Source organism: Schistocerca nitens, chromosome 10, assembly GCF_023898315.1.
Source record: "Schistocerca nitens isolate TAMUIC-IGC-003100 chromosome 10, iqSchNite1.1, whole genome shotgun sequence".
NCBI lineage: Eukaryota > Metazoa > Arthropoda > Insecta > Orthoptera > Acrididae > Schistocerca > Schistocerca nitens.
Window position 1 is genome coordinate 110704532 of NC_064623.1, and position 18126 is coordinate 110722657.

At 39.3% G+C, this 18126-nt stretch overlaps 1 protein-coding gene across 1 annotated transcript in view; it reads left to right on the top strand.

Moving 5' to 3' along the window:
- The window catches only part of LOC126210459 (centrosomal protein of 164 kDa), a 644242-nt gene that overhangs the window by 600784 nt on the left and 25332 nt on the right, over positions 1-18126 (top strand). The window contains exon 19 of the mRNA XM_049939692.1: positions 12086-12475. Within this exon, the coding sequence (XP_049795649.1) occupies positions 12086-12475 (390 nt within the window). The remainder of the gene's footprint in view (positions 1-12085; positions 12476-18126) is intronic.

The following is an 18126-nucleotide window of genomic DNA, read 5'->3' on the forward strand; positions in this document are numbered from 1 at the left end:
AAATCTTCCCACTCCCAGGATTGAAATGACTCCTTACCCTCTCCCTTAAAACCCACATCCTTTTGTCTTTCCCTCTCCTTCCCTCTTTCCTGATGAAGCAACCTTGGGTTGCAAAAGCTTGAAATTTGTGTGTGTGTTTGTGTTATTTATTCTCCATATGTTAGATATGAAATTTGGAAATTGATATAATAGGTGTGTGAGAAAAGTAATGAGACTGATCTTTTTTTCCCCCCAAACAACAATATTGTCCCCTTCAAAGTAGTTCCCTTTGGCAGCTATGCACCAGCAGAGTTGTTGTTTCCAGTCTTGGTAGCAGTGCTGAAAGTCTTCAACTGGTAGGGTCTTCAACATGCTGATCACATTCTTTAAATGTGCTCCAGAGTCCCAAATTGATGCATTTTTAACACATTTTTCAACTGCAGAAAAAGAAAAATGTCACAAGGATGCAGAGCAGGTGAACAGGGGGGCTGTTGAACAACAGGAATGCTTTTTGAGGTAAAAAATTCCGTGATTGAAGTGGTTGTGTGACATGGGGTGTTGTCCTGTTGCAGAATCCCCTTCTGCAATGTCCAGTCTCACCCAATCCACCCTTTTCCTGAGCCTTTTGAGTACATATTTGTAAAACATTTGGTTGACGGTTTGTCCCCGAGGAACAAATTCTTTATTCACGATACCGCTACTGTTGAAAAAGCAAATCAGGATTGTTTTGATTTTTGATTTGCTCATTGAAGCTTTTTACATTCGAGGAGATATCTCAGTGTGCCTCCATGCTTTCTAGCTTTGCCACAGGATCGTAGTAAAAAACTCCACGATTCATCACCTGTGATCACATGACTGAACCATTCGTGGTCATTGTCAGTCCTCTCAAGAAGATCAATGCACACATTCTTTCAATTGTCTTTCTGCTCTGTTGTGAGGTTTTTCAGCACCATTTTGGCACAAACCTTTTGCAGGTGCAAAAATGCGGCCAAAATTTGATATATGAGGAAAGTATTTAAGTTTAACAGATCACTCATCATCTTATTGTTAAACACCAGTCTGACCTCATAAGAGCATGTGCAAATTTTACATTTTAGTAAGTCTTCGAAGTTGAAGGTTTACCTGAATGAGGTTCATCTTCAATGTATTCTCAGCCTTTCAAAAATGATTTCTGCCAGAGAGAAACTTGCAGTCTCGATAAGTCCCCATAGGCCCATTTCAACTACTGAAAGGTCACACTCACGGATTCTATGAGTTTAACACAAAACTGATTGCATAAAGTTGCTCTAAATTCTGCTGTTCCATTTTTGTAACCCACAACAAAAGTACAACTTCACTGATGATGCTCTCAAAAATCACATCATGACTGTAGGGAACTGAAACTCGAACTGAGCAACTGGAAGGGATGAACACACAGGTCTACACAGATAGAGCAACACAGCATGCCCAGATTGCTCACAGTGTTGTGAGTCCCATTAGTTTTCTCACACACCTCATGTGTAAAAGTGTACATACTTCTACTGCAATGTGTTTTGGGGGGAAGTGGTGACTTGAGCCGTGAGCCCCCATGAGAAGTGTCCGCACCCCCCTCCCCCTCTCCTTCAGATCTGCACCTCGTGGTGATAGTCTGTGTTCAAGACTGCAGCGTTGCCTGGCATAGTCCTATTTGTGTTGATCGCCAAAGTAAAGCACCATTCTGGCAATTGATTTTCTGTTCGAGGCACTGACTTCAGAATCAAATCGGATGTGACCCAACCGATAGCTAGAAATTCAAAAACAAGTCCTGAGGTGATCTGGAGCTTAGGAGAACAAAATACAGCTACAAAAACAATAATAATGGGAAAAGTATAGAGATGTATAAGAAGGAAAAGAGTGCAAGATCTCACCTGAATCTGTTGTCTTCTTGTAGTCTTCATTTCAAAGGCCAGTTTAATGCATCTCTCCACACTATCACTTGTGTGCAAATCTCTTCATCTCTCCACAACCATTGCATCCTACATCCATCTGAATGTGATTACACCATTCAGGCCTTGCTCTCCCTCTGTAATTTTTACTGCCCATACTTTCATCGTTTATAAATTCACTGTTCCTTGTTGCCTCAGGATGTATCCTACCAATCTGCCCTACCTCTTATTCAAGCTGTGCAAAAGCTCTTTCCACCCTGACAAGATACAGTACCTCTTCATCGGTTATCTGGCCTACTCATCTAATCTTCACCTTTCTGCAGCCTAATTTAGGAAGTTTCTACTCTCTTATTTGCTTGTACTACTTATCACCCATGATTCATTTCATTATAAGGACAGAGACATTCAGAAAACACTGAAATTTGTATTTGATGTGAACAAATTCTTGTTCAGAAAATCTTTTCTTCCTATTGCCAGACTGAATTTTATATCCTCTCTACTTCAGTCATTGTAAGTTGCTTTTTGCCAAATAGCAAAACTCGTATATGAGTTTTAGTTCCCTCAGCATTACCTGATTTAACTTGACTGTACTTCATTAACAATATTTTACAACCTCTTTTCAAAATACTGTCCATTCCATTCAGCTGATCTTACAAGCTGTCTTATCAAAAGTTGGCATGTTGAGAACCATGACTGTAATATAATTATAAGGCTATAATGTAACAGCAACCAGATTATTAAACTCAAACCGTTACCAGTTTCACATTTATTTCAGCTCATCTTCAGACGGTTCTCGCATCTTTCCTTGCTTTCCTGCTGGGGGCTCATTTTGTACTCATTACTGATTTGGTGCAGTGCTGTATATTTTCGGTGTGATGAATTCATCCTATATTTGTGTTATGATGAGTTAATTTTAATTTTAAAATGTAAAATACAAACATAGAAAAAGTTCATCACATAGAAGTATACAACACTGCACAAACCCAGTACAGAGTACAAAACATGGGCCCAGAAGTATAGCAAGGAAAGAGTTAAGAACCATCAGAAGATGGATTTGTAATAAATCCAAACCCCATTATGCTTTGAATTAAATAAACTATGTTAAAGCATATTTTTGGCTTGTTTGTTACTTAAATAATAAACACTGTAACTGATCTTACAAGTCCTTTTCCATTTCTGACAGAAATACAATGTTGTTGGCAGACCTTACAGGTTTTGTTTCTGCTGCCTGAACTTTGTTTTCCCAAATTTCCCCATGGATATAGATATAGATATAAGCTACAGTTACAGAATATTAAAGGAAACAAGGGGAGGAAAAAATACTGATATAATCAACTGTGTGCCAGACAGTGGCTTGAACCCAGAACGTGGCCTTTTGGATCAAATGCTCTATCACTGAGCTACCAACTGTGACTCACCACCTAATACCAGTACCTCATCTTGCACCTTCCAATCTTAGCAAGGTGCACAAACTGTCTATCTTGCAGCACTAGCACTTGTGGAAGAAATGATATTGTGGAGACATGGTTTAGTCAACCTGGGGGATTATTTGCAAAAGAAATTTTGACTCTTCAGCAGAGTGTTCACTGTTTCAAAACTTTATAAATGATTAAAATTGTGTGCCAGACTGGGACTCAAACCTGGTATCTTGCTTTTTGCGGAGAATCCTGTTACCAACTGAGCTATCATTTCATCAGTGCTAGTCCAACATGATAAGCAGAAGAGATTATGCAAAGTTTGGAAAGCAGGACAGATGCAATGGCAGAAGTAAAGCTGTGAATTGTGGCTGCGTATCTGAGACAGTTAGAGCATTTGCCCATGAGTAGAAGGTTCCTGGTTAAAATTCCAGACCAATACACACTTCTAATCTGCCAGCACACACTCTGCTGCAGCTTGAAACATTTATTCTGGAATCACAGTATGTCTTCCTGTATCTCTGGTATCATGCCTGTCAGAATGAAAGGTAGGTCACCAATGGAGAAATGGCGATAGGAAAGATGAAGTGAGGGGAGTGTGGTTACACATAATGACAGAGTGGGTGAAGTACCTCCCATTTTGACAAGCTTTACACTGTGTTTCTGAGGATGACAATGAATGAAACAGTGTTTTCAATGAAATGTGGTTTCCCATATTTTGCTGTTCAAAATCCTTTCCATTGGAAGTTGTGAAATTCTGGGATACCAGCCAGCCTGACAGCAGTGACCTGGAGCTCTCTGCACAGGTGATTATTATACACACAATCCTGTCTGTCATCAGTGATGAGGTAGGGAAGGGATAGTCTATACTGTTCTGGGCCTAGGAGTGCAATGATGAGAACACAGGAAGAGGACCAATTCCAGTGTCAGAAAAATGCAAATCCTGCATTTGCAAGATGGTTAGTAGTAATGAAATGTATGCTCCAAGAAAACATTAATTAAAATGTAACTCATTATTGATACTTTTCCATTTCATTGTTGTTGTTGTTCTTGATGTGGCCTTAAGTGTGAAGTCTGGATTGATGCAGCTCTCCAAGGTAATCTATTCTGTGCAAGCCTCTTTACCTCTGCATAGCTCTTGCGACCCACATGTCCTTGGTCTCCCTTTATGATTTTTGCCCCCTACACTTCCCTCCAATATCAAACTGTTGATACTCAATGAGTTTTGATGTGTCCTGCCAACTGATCCCTTCTTTTGTCAAGTTGCATCATAAATTTCTTTTTCCGTAGTTCGACTCAGTGCCTTTTCATTGCTCATTTGCTCTAATCTTCAGAATTCTTCTCTAGAATCGTATTTCAAAAGCTTCTGTTCTCTTCTTCTGTGAACTGCTTATCATCCACATTTCATATCCATACAAGACTACACTCCAGACAAATATATTCAGAAAAGACTTCCTAACACTTAAATTTATATTAGATGTTAACAAATTCCTCCTTTTTCAGAAATGCTTTTGGTGCTATACCTAGTCTGCATTTTATATCCTCTACTTCAGCAACTGTAAATTATTTTGCGGCCCAAAGATCAGATCTCATCTACTATTTTTAGTGTCTCATTTCTTGTGAATAGAGTACCCAGTGGACATATGCCTCCCAGTGTTGTAGGATTTAGAACAAATTATGAGCTCAAATGAAGTGAGGTATCTTAAACAGAATGACCTCCTCCTATGCCAAGGAGCAAGGATTCCAAAAACATAAGTCATGTGAAACCCGACTTACACTTTTCTCACTTGACATCCTGAAAGTCATGCACCGAGGCAGTCGGTAGATGCAATATTTCTTGACTTTCGGAAAAAAATTGACTCAGTGCCACAACTATGCTTATTATTGAAAGTACAATTGTATGGGTTACCTAATAAAATTTGTGAGTGGATCGAGGATTTCTTGATAGAAAGCATGCGGCATGTAATCTCAGATGGGAATTCATCGACGATGTAGAATGAATATTTGGTGTGCCCAAGCGAATTGTGTTGGGACCCATTCTGTTCTTGTTGTACATTAATGACCTAAAACTGAACTTCATCCAAATGGTTCTCAAATGTCCACCAGTATTGATTGACTCCTGTGTCATCCTCAGCCAATAGGTGTCACTGGATGCGGATATGGAGGGGCATGTGGGCAGCACACTGCTCTCCCAGCCATTGTCAGTTTTCATGACCAGAGCCACTACTTCTTGACTACTTCTCAGTCAAGTAGCTTCTCAACTGGCCTCATAACGGCTGAATGCACCCCCCCCCCCCTGCCAACAGTGCACGACAAGTGTTAGCCAAGCTCAACAGTGCATAACTTCAGTGATCAGATGGGAACCAATTTTACCAATGTGGCAAGGTCATTGGCATATCAATGACTTGGCAAACAATATTAATGGTAATCTCAGACTTCCCACATGTAATGCATTTATCTATGAAGTACTATCTGAAAAATGCTGTGCAGATATTCAGTCAGATTTTGATATGATTTCAAATTAGTGCAAAGATGGGCAACTTCCTTGAAATGTTTGGAAAACTGTGCTCTTCACAAAATGAAGAAAAATGTTATGTCTTATGATTACAATATCACCAAGTAACTGTTGGAAATGCTCAACTCATACAAATACCTGAGTGTAACAATTTGTAGGGATATGAAGTGGAATGATCACATAAGCTCAGTCGTAGATAAGGTAGATAACATACTTCAGTTCACTGATGGGAAACTAGAAAAATGCAGTCAGTCTATAAAGGACATTACTTACAAAACACTTGCGTGATCCATCCCACAGTATTTCTCAGGTATGTCAGACCCGTACTAAATAGTATAAACATCAGACATTCAGTGTATGCAGAAAAGGGCAGCATAAATGGCCACAGGTTTGTTTGATCCATAGGAGTGTGTTTCTGAGATTATGAAGAAACTGAACTGGCAGATACTCAAAAGTTACATACAAAAATTCAAAAACCAGGTTTAAGTGAGGAATTTAGGAATGTACTACAGCCCCCTACATTTCCCATGACGACAAAATTAGAGTAATTGCAACACCCACAGAGCCATTTAAACAGTCAATTTTCCTGTGCTCCAAATTTGAATGGAATGATATAAAACCTTAATGACTGGTTAAATGGGAAGCATCTCTGTCACACACTTCATGGTGGTTTGCAGAGTATTGGTGTACATGTAGATGTAGAATGCTGTAAGGTAAGAATGCTGTTCATTCACCACTTTGCTCTCAGAAAGTGGGCCATACCACATACTCAGGAATGTAATTTCAATCATGAGTTCTGGACTGGGGTTTTCTATGCCATTGAGGATCCACCAGTTTCAAAGACATGAGCAAATAGAAGCTTTTACTCCATTGCAATGTGAAATATCCATGAGAGTGTGATACTTCCACAAAATAATTTCCTTAAGCAATGCAAAAAAAAAAAAAAAAAATCATTATTCTGAAATGCATACAGAAATGTGTAGCATGTAGGGGTATGCATGACAAATAATGACATAATTATTGAAAGAAGGAAAATCAAGTTTTAGCATCCCACCGATAAAAAGTCATTAGAGATTGAGCACAAGATCAGATTGCACAAGTTAACTGGCTATGTTTCTTTCAAGAAAATTACTGTGGTGTCTGCCTTAGGCAGATAAGGGAGACCATGGAAAACATAATTATGGATGGCTAAACAGTGCTTTGAATGCCCATGCTTCCAATTGAAGTTTTGTTCAAAAGTAGTCCCTACACAATATTTCCACTTAAACAAATTCCACAACTGTATGAACCACTATTTCCTTCATTTGAATAAAATTAATTTTTTAAGTACATCATTACAGTTCTCCCTCTTTATGTTTTTATTTATTTATGCACATATTCCATCAGTCCTTTTACATTGTTTTAGACATTAAGATCTATGACTCAAAAAGAAATATATAAAAACAAATAATATAGGAAATATGACAAGGGCTGTCAGGGAAAGTACAGCCAATTTTTAAAAAAGAAAAGAAAAAAAAATAGACGCAGACAAAGTAACTAACTAAAATTGTTGTTGTTGTTGTGGTCTTCAGTCCTGAGACTGGTTTGATGCAGCTCTCCATGCTACTCTATCCTGTGCAAGCTTCTTCATCTCCCAGTACCTACTGCAACCTACATCCTTCTGAATCTGCTTAGTGTATTCATCTCTTGGTCTCCCCCTACGATTTTTACCCTCCACGCTGCCCTCCAATACTAAATTGGTGATCCCTTGATGCCTCAGAACATGTCCTACCAACTGATCCCTTCTTCTGGTCAAGTTGTGCCACAAACTCCTCTTCTCCCCAATCCTATTCAGTACCTCCTCATTAGTTATGTGATCTACCCATCTAATCGTCAGCATTCTTCTGTAGCACCACATTTCGAAAGCTTCTATTCTCTTCTTGTCCAAACTATTTACCGTCCATGTTTCACTTCCATACATGGCTACACTCCATACAAATACTTTCAGAAATGACTTCCTGACACTTAAATCTATACTCGATGTTAACAAATTTCTCTTCTTCAGAAACGCTTTCCTTGCCATTGCCAGTCTACATTTTATATCCTCTCTACTTCGACCATCATCAGTTATTTTGCTCCCCAAATAGCAAAACTCCTTTACTACTTTAAGTGTCTCATTTCCTAATCTAATACCCTCAACATCACCCGACTTAATTCGACTACATTCCATTATCCTTGTTTTGCTTTTGTTGATGTTCATCTTATATCCTCCCTTCAAGACACCATCCATTCCGTTCAACTGCTCTTCCAAGTCCTTTTCTGTCTCTGACAGAATTACAATGTCATCGGCAAACCTCAAAGTTTTTATTTCTTCTCCATGGATTTTAATACCTACTCCGAATTTTTCTTTTGCTTCCTTTACTGCTTGCTCAATATACAGATTGAATAACATCGGGGAGAGGCTACAACCCTGTCTTACTTCCTTCCCAACCACTGCTACCCTTTCATGTCCCTCGACTCATATAACTGCCATCTGGTTTCTGTACAAATTGTAAATAGCCTTTCGCTCCCTGTATTTTACCCCTGCCACCTTTAGAATTTGAAAGAGAGTATTCCAGTCAACATTGTCAAAAACTTTCTCTAATTCTACTAATGCTAGAAATGTAGGTTTGCCTTTCCTTAATCTTTCTTCTAAGATAAGTCGTAAGGTCAGTATTGCCTCACGTGTTCCAGTATTTCTACGGAATCCAAACTGATCTTCCCCGAGGTCGGCTTCTACTAGTTTTTCCATTTGTCTGTAAAGAATTCGTGTTAGTATTTTGCAGCTGTGGCTCATTAAACTGATTGTTCGGTAATTCTCACATCTGCCAACACCTGCTTTCTTTGGGATTGGAATTATTATATTCTTCTTGAAGTCTGAGGGTATTTCGCCTGTTTCATACATCTTGCTCACCAGATGGTAGAGTTTTGTCAGGACTGGCTCTCCCAAGGCCGTCAGTATTTCCAATGGAATGTTGTCTACTCCGGGGGCCTTGTTTCGACTCAGGTCTTTCAGTGCTCTGTCAAACTCTTCACGCAGCATCGTATCTCCCATTTCATCTTCATCTACATCCTCTTCCATTTCCATAATATTGTCCTCAAGTACATCGCCCTTGTATAGACCCTCTATATACTCCTTCCACCTTTCTGCTTTCCCTTCTTTGCTTAGAACTGGGTTTCCATCTGAGCTCTTGATGTTCATACAAGTGGTTCTCTTATCTCGAAAGGTCTCTTTAATTTTCCTGTAGGCAGTATCTATCTTACCCCTAGTGAGATAGGCCTCTACATCCTTACATTTGTCCTCTAGCCATCCCTGCTTAGCCATTTTGCACTTCCTGTCGATCTCATTTTTGAGACGTTTGTATTCCTTTTTGCCTGCTTCATTTACTGCATTTTTATATTTTCTCCTTTCATCAATTAAATTCAATATTTCTTCTGTTACCCAAGGATTTCTACTAGCCCTCGTCTTTTTACCTACTTGACCCTCTGTTGCCTTCACTACTTCATCCCTCAAAGCTACCCATTCTTCTTCTACTGTATTTCTTTCCCCCATTCCTGTCAATTGTTCCCTTATGCTCTCCCTGAAACTCTGTACAACCTCTGGTTCTTTCAGTTTATCCAGGTCCCATCTCCTTAAATTCCCACCTTTTTGCAGTTTCTTCAGTTTTAATCTACAGGTCATAACCAATAGATTGTGGTCAGAGTCCACATCTGCCCCTGGAAATGTCTTACAATTTAAAACCTGGTTCCTAAATCTCTGTCTTACCATTATATAATCTATCTGAAACCTTTTAGTATCTCCAGGGTTCTTCCATGTATACAACCTTCTATCATGATTCTTAAACCAAGTGTTAGCTATGATTAAGTTGTGCTCGGTGCAAAATTCTACCAGGCGGCTTCCTCTTTCATTTCGTAGCCCCAATCCATATTCACCTACTACGTTTCCTTCTCTCCCTTTTCCTACACTCGAATTCCAGTCACCCATGACTATTAAATTTTCGTCTCCCTTCACTATCTGAATAATTTCTTTTATTTCATGATACATTTCTTCAATTTCTTCGTCATCTGCAGAGCTAGTTGGCATATAAACTTGTACTACTGTAGTAGGTGTGGGCTTCGTATCTATCTTGGCCACAATAATGCGTTCACTATGCTGTTTGTAGTAGCTTACCCGCGTTCCTATTTTCCTATTCATTATTAAACCTACTCCTGCATTACCCCTATTTGATTTTGTATTTATAACCCTGTAGTCACCTGACCAGAAGTCTTGTTCCTAACTAAAATAACAAGAATGAAATCAGAAGCATAAGGAAACGACATCAGAAAACATATAATACAAGGATTATCAAGTGTTTTACAACAATGAATGGCAAATAAATAATCAAAATATAGAACTGGAAAGTTATGGCAGAATGGAAATAATTTAGAAGCAAAGGTTCTGTGGAGGCATTGAGTTGTCAACAGGCACATAAACAAAACTGAAAGCTTGCTAGCTTTTGGACAAATCCTTTTTCAAACTAGAGCAATAGAGCGTTATGTATCAGCTGACACAATTTAGCTGTATATGTGTGTGTGTGTGTGTGTGTGTGTGTGTGTGTGTGTGTGTGTGTAGGTAAAAAAAAAGTGGGGGTTTACACATCTCTGTTACAAAATCATATAAGGAATACAAAAATTATCAAGTAAATACATTTTTTTAATTTTATTTTTAAATAATGCACTGTTATTGCATAGACCTTTGATGTTATTTGTCGATGAATTTAAGATTTTAATACTATAATAATGTACACCTTTTTGTAGTGAAGTCAGTCGGTAAAGAAATTACAGCAGCAGGAAGTAATTACAAAGTAGTGAATGATTTAAATAAGCGTTATTTTCTTTAGCATACGTACATTGCGTCAAAGAGGGAAGTTCAAGTTTTCGCACCATCCTCAAAGCCATTCTCTACTGTCATATGCTGGATATCCACATAGTAGATTCTTCCTCTGACAACTGCAGTAGGTAGGTCTGGTGAGGTATTTTGGATGACTGTGGAATTCTGTTCCCCAATTCTGATGAGACTGGTGGAAATTGGAAGTTGTAACCTTTGCCCTTGAAAAACTCACACCTCAAGAATGTACACACTAAGGGAGACAGCAATCTGGATGGTTGTGTACAGAAAGTGTCATCTGACGCTGATACACTATCAATCAATCAACTTGGTGGGTCTTTCTGAAGGAAGCATTCACTTGAAGTACTTTAGGGAAATGGTAAAAAAACATGAAACCTGATAGCTGTATTTTTATTTGAATCTCTCTTCCTCAAAATTTTGGTCCAGTGTGCCAATCCCTTTTTGGTCCAGTGTGCCAATCCCTGCTTCACTTCACTTGGCCCTTCATTTAATAAAAACCTTTCTTGCCCTACTCTAGAAGCTTTTGGAGCTCATATGCTACCAATATAATATGTAGCATATTCGTACGGTCATTCTCAGTTTCTGGAGAATAAGCGTTGAATATGAAAGCTATGAATACTGTTTGTTCAATTTGATGCAAAACAGTATCCATATAGTTTCACAAGTATAAATGTAGCAATCACTACTCAGATGGAGATGAAATTCTTAAAGTTACACAGTCATAACAATAACAGAAAATGACTACTCCAAACAATAATGTTTTATTTGAAAGGCTCAGACATCTACGATTTTGCTTGCTGCATATGATAACCATCTTTATACAAAAATAAATTTTCATGTGTCACAACTACATATTCTTGTACAACTAATATTAAGCAGATAGTACATATGTCAAAGTACAGTCTCTGAATTTTGTTGTAGAGTGACTGAAGTATATGAAGGTGACCTTTGTTAGCCTGCATTGCCAATTCCTGCTCACGACAGTGACATTGCTACATATTAATGGCATTATTATGTTGATAATAAACATACTTATAGACAAAAGAGCTTTGTTAAGATATTAGTTAAAGTTTGGCTGTTTTGTTACATTATTACTACAGTTTTATGCCTTTTTATACAGGCTGAAGCAAATTACAAATGATATGTGGATGAGATACATGCTTGCTTTGCTTTGTTACATTACCTTGTCATACTTTATGCTTTCAAGCTTCTACAAACCATTGTTTCCCAGTGTAATGTGAGGGCTATTTTATAATACTGATACAAAAACAAATAGCATGACTTGTTTCACTTTGCAGAGTGACTGATAGAGCTTAAATATATTATAAAATTGTTTAATCTCTCCATACTGCTTCTATGTTTGCAGGTGAGGCGAGAGATGCACACAACATAAATGACATCAATAAAGGAGGCACCAATGGGAGCAGCAACAACAACAACATCAACAATACAGCTGGCAACAACACCAACTCCAACACCAACAATAACAGCACTCGGCGGCGGCGACAGCTGTTCAGTCGACACCACAGCACCCCGACAGCGCGAACAACTAACAATAATGCTGCCAACAACAACAACAATATAGCACACTCTATTGACGTCGACATTGATGGGGAGATCAATGGTGATGGTGGCAGAAGCTGTTCGCCTGTTGAAAACTTGCGCCGCCAGCTGCGGACCCTTGAAGACCTCGAAGACCAGTTCCCAGCTGCTAGCCACACAGACACATACCTGCGCTACCCTTTCTCTGACACAGGTATGATATTTGATTCCATGTTACATACTTCCCCCTCTGTATCCCCCTCCTTCCCCCCCCCCCCCCTTGACACACACACACATACATATACAGTTCCCAGCTATACAGCTTAAAGGAAGTTAGTGTTTCTGTGGCGTGATTCACATGGCAAGAGTCGTGAACTTGGCATTGAAGTTACTCATGTTGTGTTCAATACCGTGCGAGTGAGCGGTCAACCGAATAATGGTCATCATTTAATGGTAGTCATTAGTCCATGTGAATGACAAATAGGTGGTCATTTCCAAATAAAATCTGCTCAGACATTACAATGGAGTTGGTATGTGACACAACTGCATCCCCTCTGATACCACAGACAGGGCTGGAAAGTATGTTCTTGGCAGATGCACAACAAAGCTGATGCACCTGGATATTTCTCATGTCGCCAAAGTGTAAAGGAGGTGGAAGCTGGAGCAGCACACAAATCAGCCTTTTTTTATATATTGGGTGAGCTGCAAGTATCTCTTTGGGAGAAGCAGGAAGGATTACAAGGGGGTAGTCTCCTTTCCAGCACATGATGGAAGGTAACTGATGCCGATGTAGAAGAAATGGTTCAGCTTTTGCAGTCTGAGATCTGAGGTGATACTGGGAAATAAGGGGAGGGGGGCGGGGTGAAGGGTTTCTTAGAAGAGACCGATGACCTCGCTGTCTGGTCTCCTTCCCCAAACCAACCAACCAACCGTTTCTTAGAAAGAGTGGTTGGAGTGTTGGCAATATATGAGGATATGGCCTGGGCAATTCATCTATTTACCTTGCAAAATCTCACACGCATAATTCAGGATGGGACAGGGGACTCTTTTTGAGGTATGGCAGTTATCAAAGTAGATACATCATTAGCAGTTGGTGGTTTTGATGTGGATGGAGTTTTGTCAGGATCTATTGAGAGGTGAAGATAGATGTCTGAGAAAATGGCATATTAAGCTAAAGATGATAAGATAAGACAGGTAGCACAAAAGATGTCCCGGCTGTGAAGAAACAACAACATTGTCAGGCTTTGAGGTCCAAATAGTATTGGTGTCAATGATCAACCTGAACCAGATGAGGGTTTTTAGGAACTTTGATGACTAAGAAGGCTTCTTCTATGGGGAGGGGGGCATAAACAAGATGGCCTGTGAGGGTGGCGCACTATTACCTCTGACCATTACATCTTTTTCTGTGTATCTTCCTCTCAGTCGAGAGATAATTGTGAGTGAGGATGTAAGTTGTCATCAGTTTAAGGAATGGAGCGATAAGTCTGGAGTTGCCGGAACATGAATTAAATTTATATTTACAAAATAAGTGCAGCCACTGATATGTTACTATTATTTTGCTGGTGTGTTTTTCATCTCTGCCCCAATGCAAAACTTCAATTGTTTTACCAGCTTCATGAATGTGTGATGAGTCATCTCCAGGCCAATGCAAAACATCAATTGTTTTATCAGCTTTATAAGTACACAACCTTTTAAGAACTCAGAAGAATGACACCCATCATGTTGCAGCTGTGAACCTTGTCGATGCTGGAATGGCTTCTCCATAAGTAAAACGTACTGTATTACAGCACAAATTACTGTCCAGTATAGTGCGCTAAAAGTAGGCAACATTTAAACAATGGAAAGTTCAGCATGTAATAACAATAATATTACCTTACCAATTATACGAGACATTCAGTCGCAGACAGGCACAACAAAGACTGCTATGCAGCTTAGCTTTTGACCAAAAGACCTTCTTCTGAAGTAGAAAACACACGCACATTCACACAAGCACAACTCACAAATGTAAAATGTATGGCCTTTAGACTGAAAGTTAAAAGGTATAGCAGTCTTTTTGCTGTGCCTGTCTGTGACTTAAAGTCTACCCCTGCAAGCTAAAACACAAGAGAAGCAAGCAAAAATCTGCACTGCATTATACTCGTTGCCGGTTTTTGTGTCATCTCATTGTCACTGTAGGCTTGTACCACGGGAAACAAGGAGAAGATGTGGGTTTGGTGGCCTTGTATTTTTCAAATGATCTATTTGGGAAGACGCCTCATCTTATAGTTGGGCATATATGGTATTAGAGTTTCTGTCAGTTCCACTGACATATGGGGTGCAGGAAGAATGACTGCTTGAATATCTGTGTGTGCCTCTAATTAGTCTAATCTCATCTTCTTGGTCCCTACTAGAGTGATATGTAGAGGGCTCTAGATTCCCCGCTTAATTCCAATTCTCAGAACTTCTTTGCAGGGTTTCACTCAATACTCAGTGTCTGTCTTCAAGCATCTTGCAGCTGTGATGAGCCACAATGACAGAAAAAAATCACAACACCAAGGAGGAATTCTGCAACATAAACAAAAGTTGGTAGGCTTGTTCCTATATCTAAAAGATGATGTTTATTCAAATTTTGCATTGTCGCATAAGAGTGGTGGTAGGAGCACCACTATGAGGATGCAAATCAGGTTTGCTTTAAATGCACGCTGTAATGGTCATGAACATGTGAGATTTGTCATGGCAAGTTGATATTAGTTAAGACTGTCTTTAAGGTGGCAAAGACACCAGTGTCAACACCTCATTGATTTTGAAAGAGGTCATGTAATAGGACCACAAGAAGCTGGATGTTCCTTCTGCAATATTGCAGAAAGACTTGGCAGGAATGTAGCCACCGTACATGATAGCTGGCAGCGACGGGCACGAGAATTTACAATCACAAAAAGATTGGACTCTGGATGACCACGAGGCACTGCCGAGAGGGTAAACCATAGTGCTCAACATATGGCTCTCGTGTATTGTACTGTATTTGCTGCAGCAGTCTGAGCAGCAGCTGGCACCACAGTGACACAATGAACTGTTGCCCCAAGGGCAGCTCTGAGTCAGATGCCTCGTAGTGTGCATTCCACTGACCCCAAACCACCACAGTTTGCGACTTCAGTGGTGTCAAGTGAGAGCTCGTTGGAGGGCAGGGTGGAGGTCTGTTATGTTTTCTGATGAAAGATGGTTCTGCCTCGAAACCAGTGAGGACCAAGAGTTGGTTAGAAGGAGGCCAGTTGAGGACCTGCAACAAAATTGTCTGCATGCTAGAAACACTGAACCTACACTGGGGGGTCATTATCTGTGGTATGATCTTACATGACAGCAGGAGCACTCTCAATGCTATCCCACGTACCCAGACTGCAAAACTCTATGTCAGGGTGGTGATTCAACCTGTTGTGCTGCCATTCATGAACAGCATTCCAAGGGGCATTTTCCAACTGGATAATGTTTTCCCACATAATGCTAATATAACCCAACATGCTCTACAGAATGTTGATATGCTGCCTAGGCCTGATTAACCATCAGATCTGTCTCCAATTGAGCACAGACGGGGCATCATTGGATGACAACTCCAGCATCATCCACTAACAGCATTAACTGCCCCTATACTGACCGACCACATGCAACAGGTATGGAACTCCATCCCACAAACTGACATCCACCACCTGTACAACGACAATGCATGCGTGTCTGAATGCTCATATTCAACATTCTGGCTGTTACACCAGTTATTAATGTAGTACCATTTCACATTTTCAATTGCTTATCTTGCGCTTACATTAACCTGTGATCTTGCAGTGTTAATCACTTAAATATGTTACCTACACAAATGTATTCCTGAAATTTCATTACCCTACATTAATTATTTTTTGGTGTTGTGACTTTTTTCCATCAATGAATATTTTGCATTTTATGGAGTATGTAATTCTACATTTCTGAATATTTAAAGTATCACTTTAAAGTTTTGTCAAGATCTAATTGGATAATTCCGTGTGTCTTTTTTTTTTTTTTTTCAAATAGAGAAACAGATATGTTACAGAATTTTAAACCTTACTTCTGCCTAAGTACGCACAGAAAACTGACTGATATAGATCTTGAGAATCACATAATAACCAGAAATTGGTGACAGAGGAATCAACTTCCATGGATGTGCTACTGCCCAGAAGCTACTGATTACGAGAATATATGCTCGACATAGCTCACAGTGGTGCATAGAGCCCAATCATTTTATAAATAATGCTATTTTCACCTTCACTGAGCAAATTCTGCAATCTCTTAACAAGAAACTGCCACCAGTCGGAGTTCTGTGTGATGTGTCAAAGCCCTTCAACTGTGTCAACCAATAAATTCAGCTAAATAGAACAAAATTCATTTGCTGAAGTAGAATTGAGAGAATATGGATTAAATGCTATCTAACAGATTGGAAGCAATTGATACCAATTACAAACAGTAATGGAATTCCAGTTTCATCCAGAGGGGGCACAGTCATCACAATTAGCAAATAGGTTAACACAGGAAACAGAAGATTTACTTAATTTGTATTTCTCCAAACATATAAAGACTGATTACAAATGATGCAATAAGAAATGGAGTCCAGCTATCACAACAGCAACAGCGATGGAGTCGGAGCAGCAAGTAGGCAGCTTCTGCATAATGTTCTGAAATGAAAAGGCTCCAAATGCCAGTGGACTGAGCAGCTGTCTGTGGTGATCCTATATTGCGGTGGCAGAGGGCTTCCAAAGTACACAGCTGCCGAAGGTGTGCTCAGCAGGCATGCTCTATTAGGTCTGCCGGACCCTGCACAACTGCTATCAGCAATGGATGGTAACTTGCCATTTTGTTACCAACATTGTTACATCATGGGGTTCTACTGATATGTGATACGGCAAAATGTAGTGAACAACAAATACAGAAAATTGACTGTTGATAAATTCTTGAGTGTACAGACTGATAGCAAATTAAATTGGTCCTAGGTTGATCAAAAAGGCTTCATTTCACAACTAAGCATAATTGCATCATCCACACCTTAGGATGGCACCAGAGCTACTTAGTTTTGATATTTCCATGCATTGTTGTCTTACACCAACACCTTTTAGAATGATCAGCCCAAGGAAAAGAAGTTTCCATTGTTCAGAAGAGAATGATATACATTGTGGGTGGTACTCATCAGAGGCACTCTAGTGGGACATCTGTTCAGAAAACTACAGGTTTTCACAATGACATCTCAATATATCTTCTTGCTTGTATGTTTCATTAATAAAAACCACTCTCTTTTCAAAACTGATAGTACATACCATGATGACAATATGGGGTCAAAATAGGAATTACATAGTAACCAGATTGTCTTTGTGCTTGTACAGAAAGGAGTAAATTACTCAGGAATTAAAATTTTCAAAGCTCTGCTAGCAGACACCAAAAGTCTTGCTCTTGAAACGCCATAATTTGAGAGCAAATTGAAAGAATACTTGTTGCAAAATAAATTCAACTCAGTTAGTGTAACTTTAGCATAAATGAGTGTGTATGTGTGTATTTTTTATTGTATAATTGACATTTTCCACTAGTGCAAGTATAAATACATATTATTTTTTTGTCATAAAAGATATCATATTGACTCCCAAGTATTGAGATATTATGAGGGACTTTAAAAACTTCCATATCATTATGGCATGCCAAGTAACTTTTATTGTATGTTGCATTACCTTCAGAGTCACACAGATACATGACACTATTTTTTGACATAGTCACCAACTCTTGGTAAACAATGGTCAGACTGTTCTACCAATTGTTCAGTTCCTCAACTACAGAAATCCACTCCTTGCTCATAAAGCCATTTGAGAACTGCTTTTTGAA